Below are 22,932 nucleotides of genomic sequence, written 5' to 3' on the forward strand. Positions count from 1 at the left end.
TTATTATTTTGATGAATCCAATTTGTCAATTTTTTCTAATGTTTTCAGTGTTATATTTTCTGCTTAACAGAGCATTGCAGTGATTTTTCTCTATGTTTTCCTCTAGAAGTTGTATAGTTTCATGTGTTACATTAGGTCTGTGATTCATTTTGAATTAATTTTTGTATACAGTGTAAAGCATATGAATCGAAGTTCTTTTCCTTTTTTTTTTCCCCTTATATGTTCTAAAACTATTCATTGAAAAGACTGTCCTTTCTGCACTGCATAGCTTTTGTGCCTTTCTAAAAACTTGGTTGTTTATATATGGTGAATCTATTTCTGGACTCTATTCTATCCCATTAATCTATTTGTCTATGTCAGTACCTCATTGTCCTGATTTCTGTAGCTTTATAGTAGGCCTAGAAGTCATGTATTCTTAGTCTACCAATTCTGTTACTTTTTTCAGAGTTATTTTGATTCTAGTATCTGTATTTCCCAAAGACTTTTAGAATCAGTTTGTTGATTTAAAAATAAAAGCCTTCTAGGATTTTTATAGGGGTTGCATTGACTCTATATAGATCAATTTGGGGGAGAATTGACCTTTTAACGACATTGAGTCTTACAATCACAGAACAAATTATGTGTCTCCAGTCATTTGGGTCTTTAAAAATTTCTTTCAGAGTGGTTATATGTCTTTTACATCTTTTGTCAGATTTAGCCCTAAATATTTAATAGAGTTTTATTAAAAATGTTAAAATTTTAAAAAATCCTTTGTCCACTGATGATATATAGAAATACAGTAGATTTTTTTTAAACATTTAGTTTGTATCCTCCAACCTTGCTAAACTTATTAGTTCTAGGAGTTTTTTTATTTAATTTTTTTTAATCCTGTAGGTTCCATTGAATTTCTACATTTTTTTTCTTTCCAATCTGGGTTCTTTTTATTTCTTGTCTTACTGCCCTGGCTTTTAAAAAAAAAATTTTTTTTTTTTTCCTTAAAAAAGTGAAGAGGGCTGGTATTTGTCTTTTGTTCCTGGTATGAAGAGGAAAAATATTCAGTCTTTTACCATTAAGTGTGATGTTATCTGTATGTTTTTCATAGATGCCCTTTATCAGGTTGAGAAATTTCCCTTCTGTTTCTAGTTTGCTGAGAGGTGTTATCAGGAATGCATGTTGGATTTTGTTAAGTGCATTTCCTACATTTGATGAGGATCATATGAAGTTTGTTTTTTTAATGTAGTAAAGTCCCTATTGATTTTTTTCAGTGTTAAGTCAACCTTTTGTTCCTAGGATAACACCCACTTGGTTGTGATGTGTTGTTCTCTAATACATATTTGGATTAGTTATGATAAAATTTTGTTTAGGATTTTTATCTGAGTCATGAAGAATATTAGTCTGTATAGCTTTTAATTATAATGTCTTTGGTTTTGGTATCAGGGTAATGTACAATTGATAGAATGACTAAGAAAGTATTCACTCTTCTTCACGTCTCTGGAGGAGTTTGTTTAGAATGGATTATTGTTTAAATGTTCAGTAGAGTTCACTCTGGGCCTGAAGTTTTTTTCATGGAAAGGTTTTTAATCATAGATTCAATTTCTTTAATAGATGCAGGACTCTCCAGTTACCTATTTATTTTTTATTGTGGTAAAATAAACAAAATTTACCATTTTAACCATTTTTAAGTTTACAGTTCAGTGGCAGTAAGTACATTTGCTTTGTTTTGCAACCATCATGACTATCCATTTTCAGAACTTTTTCATCACCTCAGACAGGAACTCTACACCAATTAAACAATAGCTTTCACTCCACTTTCCCCTCAGCCTGTGGTAACCTTTATTCTGTCTTCTGCTTTTATGAATTTGCCTATTCTAGAATTATACAATATTTGTCCTTTTATGAGTAGCTTATTTCACTTAGCTTAATGTTTTCAAGGTTCATCTATGTTGTAGCATATATCAGAATTTCATTCCATTTTATGACTGAATAATGTTCCATGATATGTAAAAACCACATTTGTTTATCTTCATCTGTTCATGAGCACTTGAGTTGCTTCAGCCTTATGGTGTGAAGTATCTGTTTTGTTATCAACATTGTTAGCAAGTATCTGTTTGAGTTTCTGCTATTACTTCTTTTGGGTATATACCTAAGAGTGGAATTGCTGCATGATATGGTAATTGTATTTTTAGCTTTTTGAGGAAACATCAAACTATTTTTCACAGTGACTCTACCATTTTACATTCCAACAAGCAAGGCACAGGGGTTCCAGTTTCTCTATATCCTTGTCACCTTTTGTTTTTTTTTTTTTAATAGCTATCTTAATGGGTATGAAGAATGGTATCTCATGTAGTTTTGATTTTTGATTTGCATTTTCCTAATGGATAATGATGTTTAGCATCTTTTCATGTGCTTATTGGCCATTTGTATATATGTCTATTCAAATCCTTTCCCCATTTTTGAATTAGGTTATTTTGTTATTATTTTTGAATTATAGTTCTTCATATATTAGTGATACTAATCCCTTATCAGCTATATGATTTGCAAATAGTTCCTACTCCGTGGTTTGTCTTGTCCTCTTGATAGTGTCTTCTGATGCACATAAGTTTGTAAATTTGATGAAGTCCAGTTTATCTGTTTTTTGTTGTTGATGTTGTTGCCCGTGCTTTTGTTGTCATACCCAAAAAATCAGTTCTGCATCCTGTGTCATGAAAAATTTTCCCAATAATTTCTTTTAAGAATTTTAAAGATTTAGTTCTTACGTTCATGTCTTTGTTCATTTTGTGTAAACTTTTGTGTGTGGTAGAAGGTAAGGGTCCAACTTCATTCTTTTATATATGGATATTCACTGTTGCTAGGACCATTTGTTGAAAAGACCGTCCTTTCCCCATTGAATGGTCTTGGCTCCTTTGCTGGAAATCAATTGGCTTTCTATGTTAGGGTTTATTTCTAGGCTATCTCTTCTGTTCCGTTGGTTTAAATGTCTGTCCTTATGCTAGTACCATCTGCTTTAATTATTGTAGATGTGTAGTAAGTTTTGAGGTTGGAAAGTGTGAGTCTTTAGACTTCATTCTTCTTTTTTAGTATTGTTTTGCTATTTAGTACTGCTTGTTTTATATAAATTTGAATATCAGTTTTTTCTTCTCTGCAAAAAAAGTTGTTAGAATTTTTATAGGTATTGTGTTGAAACTGTAGATTGCTTTGGGTAGTATTGTCATCTTAACAATATTTAGTCTTCCAACTCATAAATACACTTTTTCCACTTATGTCTTCTTTTATTTCTTTCAGCAGTGTTTTGTAGTTTTCAGTGTACAGACCTAAAAGTCCTTGGTTAAATTTATTCCCAGTTATTTTCTTTTTGATGCTACTGTAAATGGAATGGTTTTTTAAATTTTTCTTTTTGGATTATTGCTAGTATATAGAAATGCAATTGATTTTTGCATGTTGATTTTATATCCTGCAACTTTGCTAAATTCATTTGTTCTAACATGTTTTTTGTTTGGGGTGTGTGTTTGTGTGTGTGTGTGTGTATGTATGTATGTATTAGAATTAGGATTTTCTGTATATAAGATCATGTTTTTGAACAGAAGTCATTTTATTTTTTCCTTTCCAATACGGATGCCTTTTATTTCCTTTTCCTGCCTGATTGCTCTGATGAGAACTTCCAGTACTCTGTAAAATAGAAGAGGTGAGAGTAGATGTCCTTGTCTTGTTCTGATCTGTGGGGAAAGCTGTCAGTCCTTCACCAGTGAATATGTTAGTTATGAGTTTTATATAGTCTTTATCATGTTAGGGAAATTTTGTTCTGTTCTTAGTTTGTTGATTTTTTTTTTTTAAATCATAAAAGGATGTTGAGTTCTGTCAGATGCTTTTTCTGCATGAATTGAGATGATCATGTATTTTCCCCCCATTCATTCTTTAATGGGATATATTATTTTGATTGATTTGCTCGTAATCTACCAGTCTTAAGTTACAAAAGTACAACTCACTTTATCATGGTGTGTAATCCTTTTAATAGGCTGCTCAATTAAGTTTGCTAGTATTTTACTGGGGATTTTTGCATCAGTATTCCTCTGTGATATTGGTCTGTAGTTTATTTGTAACATCTTTGTCTGGTTCTGGTATCAGAATAGTGCTAGCCTCTTAGAATGAGCTTGAAAGTGTTCCTTTCCCTTCTGTTTTTTGAAAAACGAGAATTGGTGTTAACTCTTTAAATATTTGGTGGAATTTGTCAGTGAAACTTTCTGGTCCTGGGCTTTTCTTTGTTGGGATGTTTTTGATTACTAATGGTCTCTTCAGATTTTCTTTTCCTTGTTAAGTCAATTTTGTCAATTATGTGTTTTCAGGAATTTGTTCATCTAGTTTATCCAGCTTATTGGTATATAATTGTCCATAATATTCTCTTACAATCTTTTTTGTCTGTAGAATTAGTAGTAATGTCCCCATTTTCATATCTGAGTTTTGTAATTGGAATCTTCTTTTCCTTAGTCTAGTTAAAAGCTTGTCAGTTTTTTTGATCTTTTTGTAAAAACAAACCAAAAAAAACCCAGCCCTTGGTCATGGATTTTTTTCTCTATTGTGTATCAGTTCCCGTTGTCCTTTATCTTGGTTCTGATCTTTATTATTTTCTTCCTTTTATAGCACTTAGTTTGCTCTTCTTTTCTAGTTCCTTAAGGTATAAACTTAGGTTATTGATTTGAGATATTTCTTCTCTTATAATGTATGTGCTTCTAGCTATAAGTTTCCCTCTTAGCACTGCTTTTGCTACATCTCAAGTTTTGGTGTACTGTGTTTTCATTTGTCTCAAAGTAGTCTCTAATTTTTCTTACGATTTCTTTAGTCTATTAGTTGTTGTTTAAAAGGGTGTTATTTAATGTGTGCATGTTTGTGAATTTCCCAGTTTTCTTTCTGTTACCAGTTTCTAGTTTCATTACATTATGATAAAAAATACTTCATATGAGTTTAGTCTTTTAAAATTTATTTATTTTTTGTTTTTTTTAAAGATTTTATTTATTTATTTGACAGGCAGAGATCACAAGTAGGTAGAGAGGCAGGCAGAGAGAGAGGGAGGAAACAGGCTCCCTGCCGAGCAGAGAGCCTGATGCGGGGCTCCACCCCAGGACCCTGGGATCATGACCTGAGCCGAAGGCAGAGGCTTTAACTCACTGAGCCACCCAGGTGCCCCTCTTTTAAAATTTATTAATACTTGTTTTGTAGACAACATGTGGTCTGTCCTGGAGAATGTTTCATGTGCGCTTGAGAAAACTTTATTCTGATGTTGTTGGGTAGAATGTTCTATTGGGTCTTACTGGTTTGTATTGTTCAAAAATCCTATTTCTGTCTTATCTCTCTGGTTGTTTTATCTATTATTAAAAGTGGTATATTAAAATCTAAAACTAATACTATATTTCTCCTTTCAGTTATGTAAATGTTTGCTTCATATTTATTAGGATCTTTCCTTTGGTGTGTGAGTCTCTTATAGACAGCATACAGCTGGATCTTTTATATATATTTATGTATATATTTATATATATTTATATATGTTTTTAATATTTATATATATTTATATATATTATAAATATTTATATATATTTATATATATTTATGTATATATTATGTATATATTATATTTATATATATTCTGCTAATCTCTGCCTTTAATATAATTACGATTAGGAAGGATTTACTTCTGAACTTTTGCTGTTTGTTTTCTATGTGTCTTACACACTTTTTTCCCTTGTTTCCTCCATTACTGCTGCCTTTTGGGTTTAGCTGATTTTTTATAGTGACATGTTTTGATTTCCTTTTGTTTATATTCTTTAGGTATTTTGTTTGTGGTCTGTTTCTTTTTGAGTCAGTTCTGATAGTTTTTAATCTTTGAAGGAAATTGACATTTCATCTGGATTGTCAATTTTTTTGGTATGAACTTGTTTATAACATTTCCTTGGTAGCTTTTTAACCTCTTTTTAACCACATCACTCTGTGCAATCTGTAGTGATGTGATCTTTCTCATTCTTTATAATGGCAGTTTTTGTTTTTGTTTCTCCTGATCACTTTGGCTAGAATTTATCAGTGTATTGATTTTCCTTATAGAACCAATTATTTTTGTTTCATTGATTTTGATTTTTACTCATTTATTTTAAAATATTTTATGTATTTATTTGAGAGTGAGGGATTACAAGCTGGGGGGAGGGGCAGAGAGCGAGGGAGAAGCACGATCCCCACTGAGTCGGGAGCCTGACATGGGGCTTGCTCCCAAACCCCAGGATCATAACTTGAGCCAAAGGCCGCTGCTAAACTGACTGAGCCATCCAGGCACTCATTGCTGTGTCTTCATATTCACTTATGTTTTCTTCTGTGATGTCTGATTTTTGTTAATCTCATCCCATGTAATTTACATCTCAGACATTGTCATTTCATCTCTAGATGTTTGATTTGGGTCTTTTCAATCTCTCATGTCTACTTCACTTTTTCAACATGGGCTATCCATTTAAACTAGTTTTTAATTTCTTGTTTGCTAATTCTAGCATCTTTGGTTTTTTTTTTTTTTAAGATTTTATTTATTTGACAGAGAGAGAGAGAGAGAGATCGATCACAAGTAGGCAGAGAGGCAGGCAGGGGGGGGGGAAGCAGGCTCCCTGCTGAGCAGAGAGCCTGATGTGGGGCTCAATCCCAGGACCCTGAGATCACTACCTGAGCCGAAGGCAGAGGCTTAACCCACTGAGCCACCTAGGCGCCCCATTTTTGTTAGTTTTGAGTTAGTTTCTTTTGATTGCTTTTTAATTCTGACATGGCATATGATTTCATTGATGTGTTCTGATGTCTCACTGATGAGTGTCTCTGTATAATACAGTTGATATTATCTTTGGTAAACTTTCATGTTCCATTTACTGCTTGTTTTAAAGGTTTTATTGACTGTAATGTCTAGTTTTAACTGAAATACTCATCTGCCTTAAAAAGATTACTGTAAAAAACCTGAATTAATTATTAAAAGTGCAAGCCCAAATGAACAACAAGAAAAAGCCAAAATTACAATTCTGTGGATATTTTGATTTATAAGAAATACATATTTGGTTCTTGGCACAGAGTTTTTAAATCCCTTTGATTTTCTTAACTGATCAAAGCAGTAAAGATGTCTTTTGTTTTTCATAACTAGCCCCTTTCAATGATTCCTGAGTTTATGTTGGTGCTGTGACTTCTGGAAAGCCTCTAAGGGTGGAGGCTGGTTGCCTGAAGAATCAACCATGTGATTAGGGGATTGGGATTTTTAGTCCCCCTCTTTCCTCTCCTACTTCAGGGGAGGGGAGAGGGATGAGGGCTGGGAGATTTTATTCAGTCACTGAAGGACGATGATTTAATCAGTCTTGCCTAAATAATGAAACCTTCATAAAAATGCTAAATTTACGGGTTCTGAGAATTCTGTTTTGGCAAACACATGGAAGTTCTGGGAAGATGGCATACTTGGAGAGAGCATGGGAGCTTTGTGCCTTCCCTATAGTTTTTCTTATTTGTCTCTTCCATCTGGCTGTTCCTAGGTTATATCCTTTTATAATAAAATGATACTCTAATAAGAAGCTTTTCCTGAATTCTGTGAGCCACAAATTAATCCAATCAAAGGAGGGGATTGTGGGAAGCTTTGATTAATAGCCAGGTGGTCAGAAGCACAGGTAACAACCTGGATTTGGGATGGCATCTGAAATGGGCGGGCAGTAGTCTTATAGGACTTATTATTAATTAGCCCTTCCTCTGTGGGATCTGACTCTATCAGACTGAATTGAATTATAAGACACCGATGTCCCCGGAGAGTCGAGAATTGCTTGTGGGAAAACCTCTCACAATATGGTCACAGAAGTGTTCAGTGTTGTAGGAGAGTAGAAGAAATACACAGGAGTGTTGTTTTTTTTTTTTTTTTTCCCTAGACATTCAGCTTCTGTTACAAGCTGCTTGTCATCCACATGAGGAAGTTGAAAAGATAATCAAATCTAGTAAGAAGTTGGCAAAATCAGATTTATTAAAAAGATTCCCAGTGTGGCTATCATTAAAAGGAAGTTAAGAGCCACTTGCAAAACAGAAGAACCAGACTTGGTGAAGAAGCAGTTTGAGCAGATGAAAGCTAAAGTTTGCGTAGGAGATTCCCCAGAGGGACGAAGGAAAGATGAAATGGGGGACTTGCAGGGCCTGGGTCCAGATGAGGTGCCCTTTCAGGCTACCTGTGTGTATTGACTTTGATGATAGGACATCAGTGGGCATTGTTTCCTAAGGATGTTATCTGTAACTTTCAGATTTAATATCCCAGAAGAGTAACTTGGAAACAGTTAACAACATATAAATGATACATATGACAGAGACTGTCATTAGACTGTCAAGAAACATGAAAAACAGGAAATTGTGAAAGAGAAGGAGATTGGGAGAGGGGAGGTGAACACAAACATTTTGGAAACAGTGAGTTTCTTTTCTTGGGTGCACTAGCTGGTAGCTGGCAAAAAGCCAGTCTGCCCTTGAGCATGTTGTCTGGAGTAATTAGGGGAAAAAAGATTCTTTATTCTCTGAAAAACTTGGAGAATTTAACTGGAGAGTATGTTTGATGGATTATCTCTATGTATTGTCTACAGTGGCCTTAATTTAGTACCTGTACCAAGTCAGAACCATTTCCCTCATCTGAATTTTCTCAGGTTTGGTTTTGTTTTTAAAGTATTACAAATAAAATGTAAATAATTTCCTACTTTTTAAAGAAAGATTTTATTTTTATTTTATTCATGAGAGACAAAGAGAGAGGGCAGAGGAAGATGCAGGCTCCCCACAGAGCAGGGAGCCCGATGTGGGACTCCATCTCTGGACCCTGGGAACATGACCTGAGCCGAAGGCAGATGCTTAACTGACTGAGCCATCCAGGCGCCCTTCAGACCTTTTATATAAGTGGTGTGGCATAGTATTTCATTATCTAGATCTAATGATACAAGATTATTTAATAGGAGATTTTTTTATATGTTTAGCTGCAAAGAAACTTCAGGTTTTCCTTGGACTATGTTATTAGCACTGTCTTCTAACGAACAATGGCCCATGATTCTGGGTGTGGCTTTATCAGCTGCTTTATCACTCTAGCCCAAAACACCAAACTTTTTTTTTTTTTTTCCTTAATCTTTGGCATACAGGAGGACCTGATATAGTGCATATTTGAAACGCATTTTTATTACCTACTTTGTGTTTGTAATGGATCACCTGAAATCATCCAAGAATTACTGATGTATTTCCATATTGGTGACAGGTGTTCTCGTAAGCATTTAGTATATGAGGGCGCTGTTCATCTTAGTTGTGGCTGTTCTGAATTAATTGTGACAAGCTAATAAGGTCTTTTCAAAGTTTCTTTCCAAGCTTCTTGAGCTAATGCTTTCCCTCTGGCCAGTGGGGTAGCCTGCACATTAATTTTGATACTCTTTAAAGACATGTGGGCAGTTACTGTTCATTTAAGCCAAATGGCTTGTGTCAACTCCTTTTCCTGAAAAGGGTTTTTTTTTTTTTTTTTTGGAGGTGGGGGCACTGTAGTAAAACCTTATGTGTCTTCTTATGGAACTCTTCTCTTTACATAAATTAGTATTTACAGCAGATTTTCATAGCACTTTGAGCACTCCTCCTTTTCACTTATGAAGATTCTTAGAGGATTGGGCACAGATGTTTTTGTGTGTAAATTCTTTTGCAGTTGTGCAGTAGCAAGGGATCATTGATAAAGTTCTATAGTACGAATACTTTTTTTTAGGATAAAAACAACAAAAAAAAATAAGACAAGGAGTAAGTGGCCTTTTTGTGTTTTTACCAAGCTGCTTACAGTCAGAATCTGAGTTAGGGGATGGGCTGGCTGGCTGTGGACAGCACCTTAATGACGGAGTGTAGATGGCGTTTGGAGCCCCTTAGAAAATGGCCCTGATCCAGGGTCAGCCTGGATAGTCTTCTCTGCGTGCACTCTGTGAATTCCAGCACTTGGCTTTTAATATGCATCGTTAATCACCTTACATTGAAGTTTATTTTTCCATTAAAGTGTTTATTTTTTTTTTTCAAGCAAGTATGGGTAGGTAAGTGTTTGAATTCTGCAAGCATTTGGTTTTCATTTATCCTGATTAAATCCTAAGCTGCTGAACTTTAGGCACACTTTTCTTTAAATTTTCACATCCATAACTCCAAGAATTTGGGGTATGAATTTGAGTGTTTGATAAAGTGGCTTTTCTGTTTTCTTGGTAATTGATTTTAAAAGTGTTATTTTACTGGGATGCTTATCAACGTTTTCATTTTTTTCAAGGTGTTGACTTTAAGGTGAAAACAATTTCAGTGGATGGAAATAAGGCTAAACTTGCAATCTGGGTAAGAGTTTTAAAAATGTGTTTTGTGTAAATATTCAGCTTGTATTTTTTAAAGAAGCAGAAATTGATGTGTATAGTGTTCTAGAGGTAAATAATTTATACTAAATAACTTGGACAATTTGTTGGTTAAGGGAAAAACAATAAATGGTTATGTCTTATAATTGGGTAATGAGGCAGAGACTTGTTTTACTTACCCCAAATTTTAAAGTGTGTAATCCCTCAAGAATATTTAAAACCAGAATGTAGAAAAATCATCTTGTCTGCCAGAGAGGATTATTGTTATTGAATATGTTTCTTTAAAGTTTTGAAGAAGACAGTGTATACTCAGCTCAGACTGATGGCAGTTGTTGGGGAGAAGAGGATGAAGTGATGCTCAGGAAAAAAAGTATTTTTCCTGTTTGTTAGTATAAAGATTTTTGAAATTTGGTTTTGTCAACTTTGGATTTATTTTTTAATATCAGTGCCCAGTCTTTACTTACTTCCTTTTCATTTGCCTGAGAACCCAAACATTCTGATGCATGTTGCTTTCCTAACTAGACCTTTTCATGATAGTGCTGACTGAATAAAGTAGCATTAATTGTCAAAAACATCCACGATGCTCAGTGTCTCTCTCTGTCTGCCTGTCTCTCCCCAACTCTTAGCTATCTACCTGCCTACTTCTCTCTATATATCTAAATGATTGCTAATATATTATATTACATATATAATTTATAAAAATATGCTCTTATATATCTGATTCCCACCTGTACTATGATAATTAAATATATAAATATGTTTTTATTACCTGTGATAATATTAGAACTGGTTCTAATAAATATTAGAATGTTGAGATGTACTTCAACATGGTGATTAAATAGTAAATGTTTGGGCATCAGTTACAGATTGAAACAGCAACTGTTCATGCACTGTATGATCTGATTCATCCTCCTGGCATTCTCTGAACAGCATATTATTTCTAATACACATTTTATCCCAAATAACATGGAACTGTGTAAATGTGTCTCATGTTTTTCTGTTAATTCTTTTCTAACATATAGTACTTCATATGATTGGTAGCCTATTTGCCCCCTCCCCAAAATATAATTATGATATCAATCAGAATAGTAATGTCTAACAGAAAACAATTTGGAAAGTGTTGGACTAGGCCATAATAAAATATATTGAACAATTTAAGAATGTTGGCTTCTTCCTGTACAAAAGTGGGGACCTGATTTTCCATATACTTTTCATGGTTGAATTTATCACTCCTTTCTGCCTTTGCTACTGTTTTGTGAGATATGTGTGTTAGAGTTGGATCTAAGGCTTGTTGGTTTCCATGAGATCTTTCTTTTATGCAAGAGGTTTTTAAAATTTACTTTTTAGTTCCTATGTAATAAAAAGGTTGGCGGGTATTACCGAAGTGACATCTTTATCATAGGCATATAAATATTTTTTAAGTAAGAGGCTAAATCTCACAACCCCGAGATCATGACCTGAGCTGAAATCAAGAGTCAGACGCTCAACCAGCTGAGCCATGCAGGTGCTTCAGAGGTTAATGTTTGTATGCACGCACGTGCGCGATACCAACTCTGTCATATGCTGCAAATGTTTTTTTCCTGTTTGTCATTTGCCTTCAAAGCTTGTTTAGGATGAGAGTGTATATGGGGTATGGATGGGGTCAAGAAGGATGTTCTTGCTATACCAAAGCTCTAATATTTATGTGGTCAAACCCTTTTTTCCCCATGAATTTGGGTGTTAGGTCATATTTAGGAAGACCTTCTCACTCATTAATAGAAATACATGAAACCATTGCTTCCTCTGGTTCTTCTGTGTTTTTTTTAATATATATGTAAAATCAGTTCCTCTCCAGCTTGGGCACTCCTCCTAGGATCAGTCAAATAGAGTAGTCGAGTACAGCACCCCACTAGAAAGTGCTGCACACACATCACGACCTACTTGGCTCCTCTAAAGCTTTCTCTGTATCCTGCCCTCACTTCCACTCCCACATTTTAATATTTAGCCTTTCCAGATCCTTCCTAGTCTTTTATTCATTTCTATCTTTAATAATCTCTTTCCTCCTTTCCTGTCAGAGAAGAAAACCACAGATAATAAGCTCACTTTTCTTACCTACCAGGGATGCTTTTACAGTTACTGCAAATTCCTGTCTTGAAAACAAACACGAGCAAATGTTAACTTTTGACTATTTAAGCATATAAATTTTATAGGTGTTATAAATCCTGATCCAGTATTGTGGCACAGGGTTTTTGCCCAAATTATCATACCTACTCAAACATTTTATAAGTGGATCAAAAAAAAAAAAAGACTCTGCATAACTGGACTGAGTTAGATATTTGTGTGTAAAGTGTGAATTGTGCAGTATTTTATTTTAACATTAAAACATTTTTTTGCTCTAGTCTTTTTTTTTTTTTTTTTTTTTTTAAGATTTTATTTATGAGAGAGAGAGCAAGAAAGCATGAACGGGGAGGGGTAAAGGCGATGGAGAAACAGACTCACCACTGAGCATGGAGCCTGACATGGGACTAGATCCCAGGACCCTGCACTTCCTGGCTGGTGTACATCTTATGTTCCTCTCCCCCAGTATGAGTCAGAAATACGTGATAGCAAGTGGTTTGGTTTTATGCATTTTCCTAAAAGAAGATACACCGAAAATACTTTCCAACCTAAAAATTGTTTACCTAAAATAAGATACTCCTGTAATTCTCTTTTTAAAAAAAAGTTAAGTGGTTTTTAACCTTGATTCTACAGTAGAATCACCTGGGGAGGCTTTGAAAACTTTTGTCTTTATCATAGACCAGTGAAACCAGAATCACTGGGGGTTGGAATTTTTCATATCCAGGAAATTTCATTGTGCTTCTGAATTTGAGAACCATGGGTTTCATGTGTAATAAACAGGTTTCATGTGTAATAAAAATCTTAAAAAATACCCCTTTACTGACATGTGTTTTTCTAGAGATGAGTCAGTATTTCTTTATTTTATGTAACACTTGTCAGTAAGAGAACACATCTATTTTAAATTTCAAGTTTTACAATTTTTTAAAAAAAGATTTTATGTATTTATTTGATAGAGCGAGAGAGGGAACACAAGCAGGGAGAATGGGAGAGGGAAAAGCAGACTTCTAGCCCGATGCGGGGCTCAATCCCAGGACCCTGGGATCATGACTTGAGCTGAAGGCAGATGCTTAATGACTAAGCTACCCAGGCGCCGCTAATTTCAAGTTTTAAATGAGCTTGTACATGGATATTTTTAATAATGCAGTTTGACGTTCTACTCTTGATATGCTGACTATCTTTTTTTTTTTAATACTTTCATACTTTTATACTTCTTGAATTTAATAATAATTGTCACTTTTAGGATACTGCTGGTCAAGAGAGGTTCAGAACATTAACTCCCAGCTATTACAGAGGCGCGCAGGGTGTTATATTAGGTAAGGTTTTACTTTATGATACTGCTTTAAATATTGTTGTTTTATTATTGCAATGTCTGATTTCAGTAAGTTTTTATTTTTCTTCAGGGTCCCTTTATTAACTTGAAGTTATATTAACTTCATTTAATATTAATGAATACTTAAACTTTCAAAATTTCTTTTCAGTTATTTGTCTAGCGATTGAAAGATAAAGATCAGATTAATTTATTTGGTTTTAAAAGCACATGTTGATGAGGATATAATTGAGGATTAATCCACAAATAATTGTCTGTCTTAAGAGTGTTACCAGGAACTGATCTTCAGTCAGCAGTGTATTAACATTTGCTGTGCGTTTATAAAGGAAGAAGTGTGCTAGTTACTTAGTTGAATCTCTTTTATTAGTCCTAAAGAGTATCACAAAGCACTTAACATTGTTGGTCCATAATCATACAGAATTTAAATTCCAAATATGGATTCTCACTGTAAGTTGTTGAAAAGTACTTGTTGTTAATATTCCTGGGAAACTTCTTAAAAATAAATATTGATCAATTTTAGGGAAAATGGTCTTTTTATATTATGTCATTAATTGTGAGGTTTTAGGTTCATTTTATCGGTTTAACAGCAACTCTTATTTTGGTTCAGCATCTTTAAGTTTAGAAAACGCTTTTTTTTTTTTTTTTGAAGATTTTATTTATTTATTTGACAGAGAGAGAGTAGGAGAGCACAGACTGGGGAAATGGCAGAGGGAGAGGGAGAAGCAGGCTGAGCAGGGAGCCAGATCCAGGACTCAATCCCAGAACCCTGGGATCATGACCTTAGCTGAAGGCAGTCACTTAACCAACTGAGTCACCCAGGCACCCCTAGAAAACACTTTAAATTAATAAGGTCTTTATATTAATAAGCTCTTTACATATTAAAATGCAGTGGGATGTAAGATGAAAGTGATAACAGGGAGACAATCAGGATCCTGTCCATTAAGTTTTCATATTTTTTAAGAAGTTGCAAATTCTGGTTCTTATAAGAAACAAGTTAACAGAGTTATAGATGTTTTTTGTTTTTTGTTGCTTTTTTTTTTAAAGATTTTATTTATTTATTTGTCAGAGAGAGTGAGCACAGGCAGACAGAGGGGCAGGCAGAGGCAGAGGGAGAAGCAGGCTCCCTGCTGAGCAGGGAGCCCAGTGTGGGACTCGATCCTAGGACGCTGGGATCATGACCTGAGCCGAAGGCAGCCGCTTAACCAACGGAGCCACCCAGGAGTCCCAGGGTCATAGATGTTTAAATCCATGGAAGAGGGCGCCTGGGTGGCTCAGTGGGTTAAATCCATGGAAGAAATTTGGTATTTTGCCACAGATTTGGATCTGAATGTTTTGGTTTTTGGATCAGTGTCTTTTAGTTACCAATGGGAACAGCTGTTGTTTTGCTTAAGTTAATTTTCAGTTATTGCACAGGATATAATTTAATTTCTCTCAGAGTGTGTCTTAATAAAATTGAAATGTGTGTATGTGTATGTTTATTATTATTTTTTAACACACTTGTTTCTTCCATCTGGGTGAGTAGATACTGATAAACATTTGAAGGCTTAGAAACAGACTTACCTACATAGAAATATTAGCTCTTAGTCATATATCAGAAATATAATGTCATTGCTTCTTATTTTTAATGCTTATTTAATATGTGACCCTTTTTATTTCAGTTTATGATGTCACAAGAAGAGATACCTTTGTTAAATTGGATAATTGGTTAAATGAATTGGAAACATACTGCACGAGAAATGACATAGTAAACATGCTAGTTGGAAACAAAATTGATAAGGTAAGAAGTCAGACACTTGGCATCTTGACTGTATTTTGGTAGCTTTTCTTAATCTTTATATTTACCTTTCAGGAAAATCGTGAAGTTGATAGAAACGAAGGCCTGAAATTTGCACGAAAGCATTCCATGTTATTTATAGGTAGGTGTGTGAACATTTATCCTTTCATTATTAAAGAGGAATTTTAAAATGGAGTTTTTGCTACATTTTTCTCTTTATGAACTGTGAAATGTATGTACTTAGTTCATCATTTTCTTGTGCTGTGAAATCTAACTATAGAGTCAGGTTCATTTTTCCTTCTGTTAAAAAAAAAAACAGGTCTCATTATGTGAAGTTGCATAGGACACAGATCCTTCCTCTCCAGATATGATGGCGTTCAGTAAAGGCAGGCACCCAGCCCTGTAGTTGTACCGTGTGGTCCTTGTGCTGGCAGCAGTGATACCACCTGGAAGTTTGTTAGAAATGCTTCATTTCAGCCCAACTCAGCTTTTCTGAATTAGAACCTCTATTTTGACAAGATCTTCATGTGGTTTGTATGCACATTAATACTTGAGAAGCACGGTGAAGTGTAGGGTTCAGCAAACTACAGCATGGGGCCAAATCTGGTTCCATCATTTGTATTGGAGGACAGCCTTACCTACCCGGTCATCTACACGCTGTCTGTGGCTGCTTTTGTGCTTCCTGGCAGAGTTCAGTAGTTATGGCAGAAACCCTAAGGCATTCAAAGCCTAAAATATTTACCATCTGGCTCTTTACAGGAAAAGTTTGTTTGACCCCCCCCCATCTAGAAAAGTGGACAGACTATATCACTTTGGAACTTTTTTAACATTACAGGTTCCCTGGAACCTTTTCACAGGTCTGAAACGGGGCCTGGAAGACAGTTTCTAAAGACACCCTAGTTGATTCTAATGTGAAGCCAGCTTTAGGAATTACTGATTGAGCTATTCCACTGTTAGAATCTTCTAGGAATTAAGAAATGGAAATAAAAGAACATCATCTATAGATAGAAGCTGGGTGCTATAAGTGGAAGATAATAGGGAATTTTAGAAAGGAATTGAGTACTACCTCTTCTGCTTACTTGCTGGGTGTCCTTCATTTTGATACATTAGTTTAGAAAACACTTATTGGACTCTGAGAATATAACAAACAGATGAGCAAAATGGACAAAGTCCCTGACCTCATGAAGCTTACATTCTAGTAGAGGAAACAAACTTGAGTAAGTAGTGCTGTGAAGGAGAGAGAGTATGACAGGGGGTGGGAGGTAATTCGGGAAAGTTCTTTGAGGTGTGCCATTCGAACTAGAATCCATAATATGAAGATCTAGAGGGAGGACATCTCAGGTTGAGAGAATAGCAAATACTTCCTGAGGTGGGAATGAGTTTAGTGTGTTTAAGGGACAGGAAGAAAGCTTATGGGCTGGAGTATAGTGTATGTTGGGGGGAAAGGTGGTGATAACGGGAGATGAAGTTTAAAAGGTCATGTTGGGCCTTATAGGGTATGGTAAAGAAATGAATTTTATTCCAAGTGTGGAAAGCAGGGGAGTGGTGCTGTGATCTGATATTCTTTTAAAAAGACTTGTTTGTACAGAAAATGGCCCCTGAGAAGCAGAAGCAAGAGGCTTGTCATTCTCTTATAGTAGCCCAGATGAATAATGCTGGTGTCTTTGACTGTGGGAGTGGTTGTGGGTAGCTTCTGGAAGGTTGGCAGATCAAGGAGATATTTGGATGGTAAAGGTGACAGGCTCTGCTGATAGACTGGGTATTGAGGATGAGGAGAGAGAGCAATCAGAGATAACTCTGAGTCTCTGGCATGAGCAAACTAGGTGAACTGTGCTGCCATTAGCTGTGTGTGAGAGCGTGAGGTAAGAACAGGTTTGGGTAAGGGAGTGGGGAATCAGGAATTCTGCTTAGCATAAGGATGAACCATTTTTTGGAGAACCCGTGGACATGCTGGTCATTGGCATTTAGGTGGTATTTTAAGTCATGGAATTAAAGTGGTCACAGGAGTAACTGGGAGGAAAACAGCTGAAGATTGAAGCCTGGGGTGCTCCTACAGTTAGAGGTCAGCAGAAAGAGGAGGAGTCAGCCAACAAGGCTGTGAATGACATGTCGGTGAGAGGAGGAATCCGAGGAGTGTTGAGTGTCCTTCCTGAAAGTCAAGTGAACAAAGTATTTAAAGGAGGAAAGTGATCAGCTGTATCAACTGCTAGAAGATGTTGAATAGGAGGAGGACAGTAGATTTGACGAGATGGAGAACGTTGGTATTTTTTAAAAGAAAATGTCTATGGAGTGGTGAGAACAAAAACCTAGTTAGAGTACAGTTGACCTTTGAACAATGAGGGGTTAGAGGTCCTGACCTTGAAAATCTGCATATGACTTTTGCCTCCCCCAAAACTGAGCTGCTAATAGCCTCCTGCTGATCTGAAGCCTTACTGATAAACAGTCAGTTAACTCCGTATGTTCTGTCTTACATACTGTATTCTTAAAGTAAAGTAAGCTAGAGAAAATGTTATTAAAATCATGAGGAGGAGAAAATACCTTTACAGTACTGTACTGTATTTATTGAAAAAAATCCATGTGTAAGTGGAACAGCACAGTTCAAACTGGTGTTGTTCAAGGTTGTTTAGAGTTTGAAGAAAAAATGTGAGAAAAGAAAGGGGAAATAGCTTACGTAGGTGACTCTTTTTTTTTTTTAAATTTCTTTTCAGTGTAATAGAATTCATTGTTTATGCACCACACCCAGTGTTCCATGCAATATGTGCCCTCCGTAATACCCACCACCTGGCTCCCACAACCTCCCACCCTCCGCCCCTTCAAAACCCTCAGATTGTTTTTCAGAGTCCATAGTCTCTCATGGTTCACCTCCCCTTCCAATTTCCCTCAACTCCCTTCACCTCTCCATCTCCCCTGTCCTCTATGTTATTTGTTATGCTCCACAAATAAGTGAAACCATATGATAATTGACTCTCTGCTTGACTTATTTCACTCAGCATTATCTCTTCCAGTCCCATCCATGTTGCTACAAAAGTTGGGTATTCATCCTTTCTGATGGAGGCCTCATACTCCATAGTGTATATGGACCACATCTTCTATATCCATTCGTCCATTGAAGGGCATCTCGGTTCTTTCCACAGTTTGGAGACCGTGGCCATTGCTGCTATGAACATTGGGGTACAGATGGCCCTTCTTTTCACTACATCTGTATCTTTGGGGTAAATACCCAGTAGTGCAATTGCAGGGTCATAGGGAAGCTCTATTTTTAATTTCTTAAGGAATCTCCACACTGTTCTCCAAAGTGGCTGCACCAACTTGTAGGTTAACTCTTGATGACAGTTTTGCTTTGAAAGAGATTAGAGAGCCGGGGTGGCTGCTAGTCGGGTGTGTGGGCTGGAATGCAGGGTGGTTGGTTGCTTGGTTGGTTAGTAAGATAGACAGTAATTTCGGTGGGCTTTTGGGCTGACTGATACGATCCAGGAGTGAGGGCCCATGATTCTTCAGTGACCAAGAAGGGCTGGGATCCGAGGAGCTAGGAAAGGGGATGCGGCTAGACCGCAGCAGGGGACAGTTCATCCGCTGTCACAGGAGCGAAGACAGAGCCTAAGGTTACAAGTGCAGGCAGGTTGGTGAACCTCTTGGTAGGAAGATCAGTAGCTCCTGTCAGATTGTTTCTGTTTTTCTCAACATAAAGTTAGGTGAAGAGCTGAGATAGAGGAGTTTTATGATAGAGGAGTAAGAGGGTCATCTCAGATAGTCAAAAAGGTAATGACGAGGGAAAGGTAGGCTTGGGGGGGCAGGGCTCACTGTCCCACATGAGTTTCATGGGGGCCATAAATGCTCTTTTAAGGAGATCTGTGTCTCATTGCCAGCACAGAACAGCCAGACTGTTCAGCTGGGAGCCTGAATTTCCTTATTCTGAAATGGGAATAATAATCTGTTTTTTGGGGATTGACTTTAAGAACTAACTGAAAAATTAATAGGGAACTTTGGCATATCACAAAATTCCGGGCTCATATACCACTATTCTTGTGGATAGAATTGAATAGCTCAACTTTGAGAGTTGGGGGAGGTTCACGAATATTAAACCTGTGGGAAGAAACTGCTGATTTGCCTTTGTATATACTACCGACTGATATTTATGCCATAATAATTTTCCAGAAAAGCATAGGAGTAGGACCGTAAAAGAATAGACTCTCACATTTTTTTCTTGACTTTCAGAGGCAAGTGCAAAAACCTGTGATGGTGTACAGTGTGCCTTTGAGGAACTTGTTGAAAAGATCATTCAGACGCCTGGACTGTGGGAAAGTGAGAACCAGAATAAAGGAGTCAAACTGACACACAGGGAAGAAGGCCCTGGAGGAGGAGCCTGTGGTGGTTACTGCTCTATGTTATAAACTCTGGGAAACTCCATCTCTTGCATATTTGATCAGATAGTGACATCTTTCTGTATATAAACTCTAACTGCTATTTTAGGGACCTTGCAGTTTGCACATATTTGTTTTGTATCATGGCAGTAAATATTTGCAAGAAATCCCACTCATCAGCTTTCCCAGGTACAATGTTATGGTAAGCATGCGCAGTTTGCAGTCCACATTTTTTTATGTAACATAAAATAGGTGTACTTTTTAAAGTACATTTGATTTTATGATTTACATTTATCATGTGATTAAAAAATCCACCTATCTAGTCTATGTTGATACAAGGTCTACTTTTGGTCTCCTCTTTGCTTAACTACTCCTATCAATTACTGAATTAATTGGTATGTAGAACTCCCAGAACCACTGGGAGATATTCAGGTATCATCAAACCTGGCAGATTTCCTTTCAGGAATAACATAGAGCATGATTCCACAGCTTTTGTAGGATGTTTGCTGACAGATTCTCTTTTAGTACTAAGCAAAATTCTCTACAGGATGCAGTTCAGGCCAATTTATAATTAAATCTCTGTTTGTTCTGATGCTGCTTCTAAAACAGCATTGATGTGTTAAGAAGTTTGGTCTTACTTTTGAATTTTCTTCAATGAGTAGCACAGTTGTTAACTGGAGTTTTAACTCTGTGACATGTACATTGGACTCTGACCCTTTGCGCAGCGTTTTTAGTTATGTGGTGTTTGGCAGAATGGCAATAAGGTTTTCCCCCATTTTGGTTTTGGAAGGACAAGAATAGTGTGTTTATGTAACCCATGTAGTACTTACCACTTTAAAAACCAACACCTTTTTCCATAAATGTTGGTGGCGTTTGTCCGGGTATGTCCGTTGTAGCTTGTGTAATGTTTACGAACATCTGTATCTTATGACTTCCCTAAATGGCTAGTTGATATTCAGAAACCTATATCTGTGTTTTGAGGGTTGGGAAAAATAGAACACTAAATGACAATATGAGAAAGACGTATTGCTTCCAGATTTTGATGTGTGTGGGAAAATACTGTTGCATTGAAAATCTTGGTAATTTACTGTAACAAGTAGCCAATAGTTTATCAAAACCAACTTGTACAGACTAATAAATCTTTTCCACAGTATTCACTTTTCTAACCTCTTGCTATTATATATTACATATTTTTTTTTACTCGTATGTTACTTAATTTACATTGATACTGGCTATATGAAGCCCCCAAGTAAGTTATTTGTCCTTTCAGGCAGGTTACCATGATAGCCTTCAGTAAGATTTCTGATACTAATTTCTGGGCAGTTCGTTCTTTGTATACGTTGCAAATGATAGACTTTTTCTGGGTCACCTTTGCAATAACTTGTGGTAGTGGGTTTACTTCAAATTGGGTCCTTTATGAACTGTACATCTCCCACGTAAGAAAACCTTGCATTCTACTTGGTTCACGCTTGTGAGACTACATGTGATTAAAGGTTTTATACATTATCTATGTATTCACTAAATATAAAGCATTACTGTTGGAGAAAGGTAGCTAACACATGTTCTTACGATTTGTGTTACATTAAAGCTGTAGATTTGTATATTTATGTTGTGTCTGTATTGACAAGACATTTATTTCTGTTTATTGCTTTTTGCTCCTTGAGCTATATAATAATCTTTTTGTGCATTGGATTGTTGTGTCGATTTGGTCAAAATTTGGATACATATGAGTCACTTTTAAAAAACTAATTTTGTTTGATAGATTTATATTGTAACCTTTTATAGTTTTCGAAATAAATATAGCCTGCTTTCCCTAGATGCATTTGTGCAGGAGGTATTCTCCGTTTCCCTGTTTCTCATGGGCTGAGGAACATCTGAATATAGTGTTACTCAGATTCTCATCTGTTATATGGCTTTCACTCTACTGTTTTGATGCAAGCTTATTTCCTAGTGGAGGTTTCCTAACTGAAGTAGTTATGATATCTGAATTAGTCACTTGGAGAGCTGAGGATTTTGTTAATTCTTCATTTCCAAATTATTTGAAGTAGTTTAAAAGTGCCTTTTGCAGATGGTGCAAATTGGAGCAATTGGAATGTCGTGTTTTGAACTGTAGGGGTACTGACACAGACCTAAACGAACAAATAAACACTCAGTTTATATTAGATTAATAGTTAACATTTATTGGAAGCTTCCTTAGTGCAGGTGTTGTTCCAAGAGCTGGATTATTTTTATTTCATGAAGCCTCACAGCAACCTTAAGAGATTGCTTTGTACACCTACTATGCTCATTTTAAAGATGAGGATTATGACACTTAGGTTTGCTGCGTAACTCCGCAGAGATCACAAAGCTTCATCAGTGATGGAGCTGGATTCCAGTGAAGGCATTTTTCATATGTCCATGGTCTCAACCACCGTTCCTTTTGCTAAGGCTGCCTACTAGCCCTTTTGTTTAAACACAACAGGATTAAACACGTTCTGTCATGTTTTTTTAGTCATTTTTTTGTTACGTGTAATAAGAGTAGGTCAGATTTCTTGGTTATAAAGTAAATTCCACTGATGTAAACTAACCAGGTAAGTCATTTTATCTAAAAGTTAAGGGAGTAGAGAAACTAGTCTCTTAGTCCTTTTCCTTCTTGGAATGGAAAGAAAATCCCTGACTTCGGAAAGATACAAAATCAGGAGATGTATGGGACCTTAACTTTGTAATTGGACCTGAGAAAAATTAAATCTGGGAATAGTCTCTTTTTTGTTTGTTTAGAATAGTCTTTTGCTCAAAATTGAAATCTGGGGGGCTGGGGGAAGTTTTCATTTGAAGTACTTAATCGCCATATCTACAGATTCACACTTGGAGTTGACTTTATAATTGAACACAGTGGAACTGAACTTGATTTTGATTCATTGTACTTAGCATACTCAAGTATATATGATTCTGCGCAAGTTTGGAACTGTGACCCCATAGTTCATAAAAAGAATCCTTATATCACTACCTTTTCTCTCTGTGGGATGGCACAGACCTACCTCATTTCCATAATAT

General features: G+C 36.0%; 1 protein-coding gene across 4 annotated transcripts in view; it reads left to right on the forward strand.

The window, feature by feature from the left end:
- The window catches only part of LOC111139313 (RAB18, member RAS oncogene family), a 36,329-nt gene extending 14,610 nt beyond the window's left edge, over positions 1 to 21,719 (forward strand). The window contains exons 3-7 of one of the 4 annotated variants that reach the window (XM_022491569.1): positions 10,265 to 10,326; positions 13,678 to 13,750; positions 15,423 to 15,541; positions 15,614 to 15,680; positions 19,754 to 21,719. In XM_022491569.1, the coding sequence (XP_022347277.1) occupies positions 10,265 to 10,326; positions 13,678 to 13,750; positions 15,423 to 15,541; positions 15,614 to 15,680; positions 19,754 to 19,929 (497 nt within the window). In that variant the 3' untranslated portion in view covers positions 19,930 to 21,719. The remainder of the gene's footprint in view (positions 1 to 10,264; positions 10,327 to 13,677; positions 13,751 to 15,422; positions 15,542 to 15,613; positions 15,681 to 19,753) is intronic. The other 3 variants (XM_022491571.1, XM_022491570.1, XM_022491572.1) reach the window with 3 other exon arrangements.
- Positions 21,720 to 22,932: the final 1,213 nt, after the last annotated feature.

This window comes from Enhydra lutris, unplaced genomic scaffold (assembly GCF_002288905.1).
Source record: "Enhydra lutris kenyoni isolate GAN:26980312 unplaced genomic scaffold, ASM228890v2 scaffoldscaffold99, whole genome shotgun sequence".
Classification (NCBI taxonomy): Eukaryota; Metazoa; Chordata; class Mammalia; order Carnivora; family Mustelidae; genus Enhydra; species Enhydra lutris.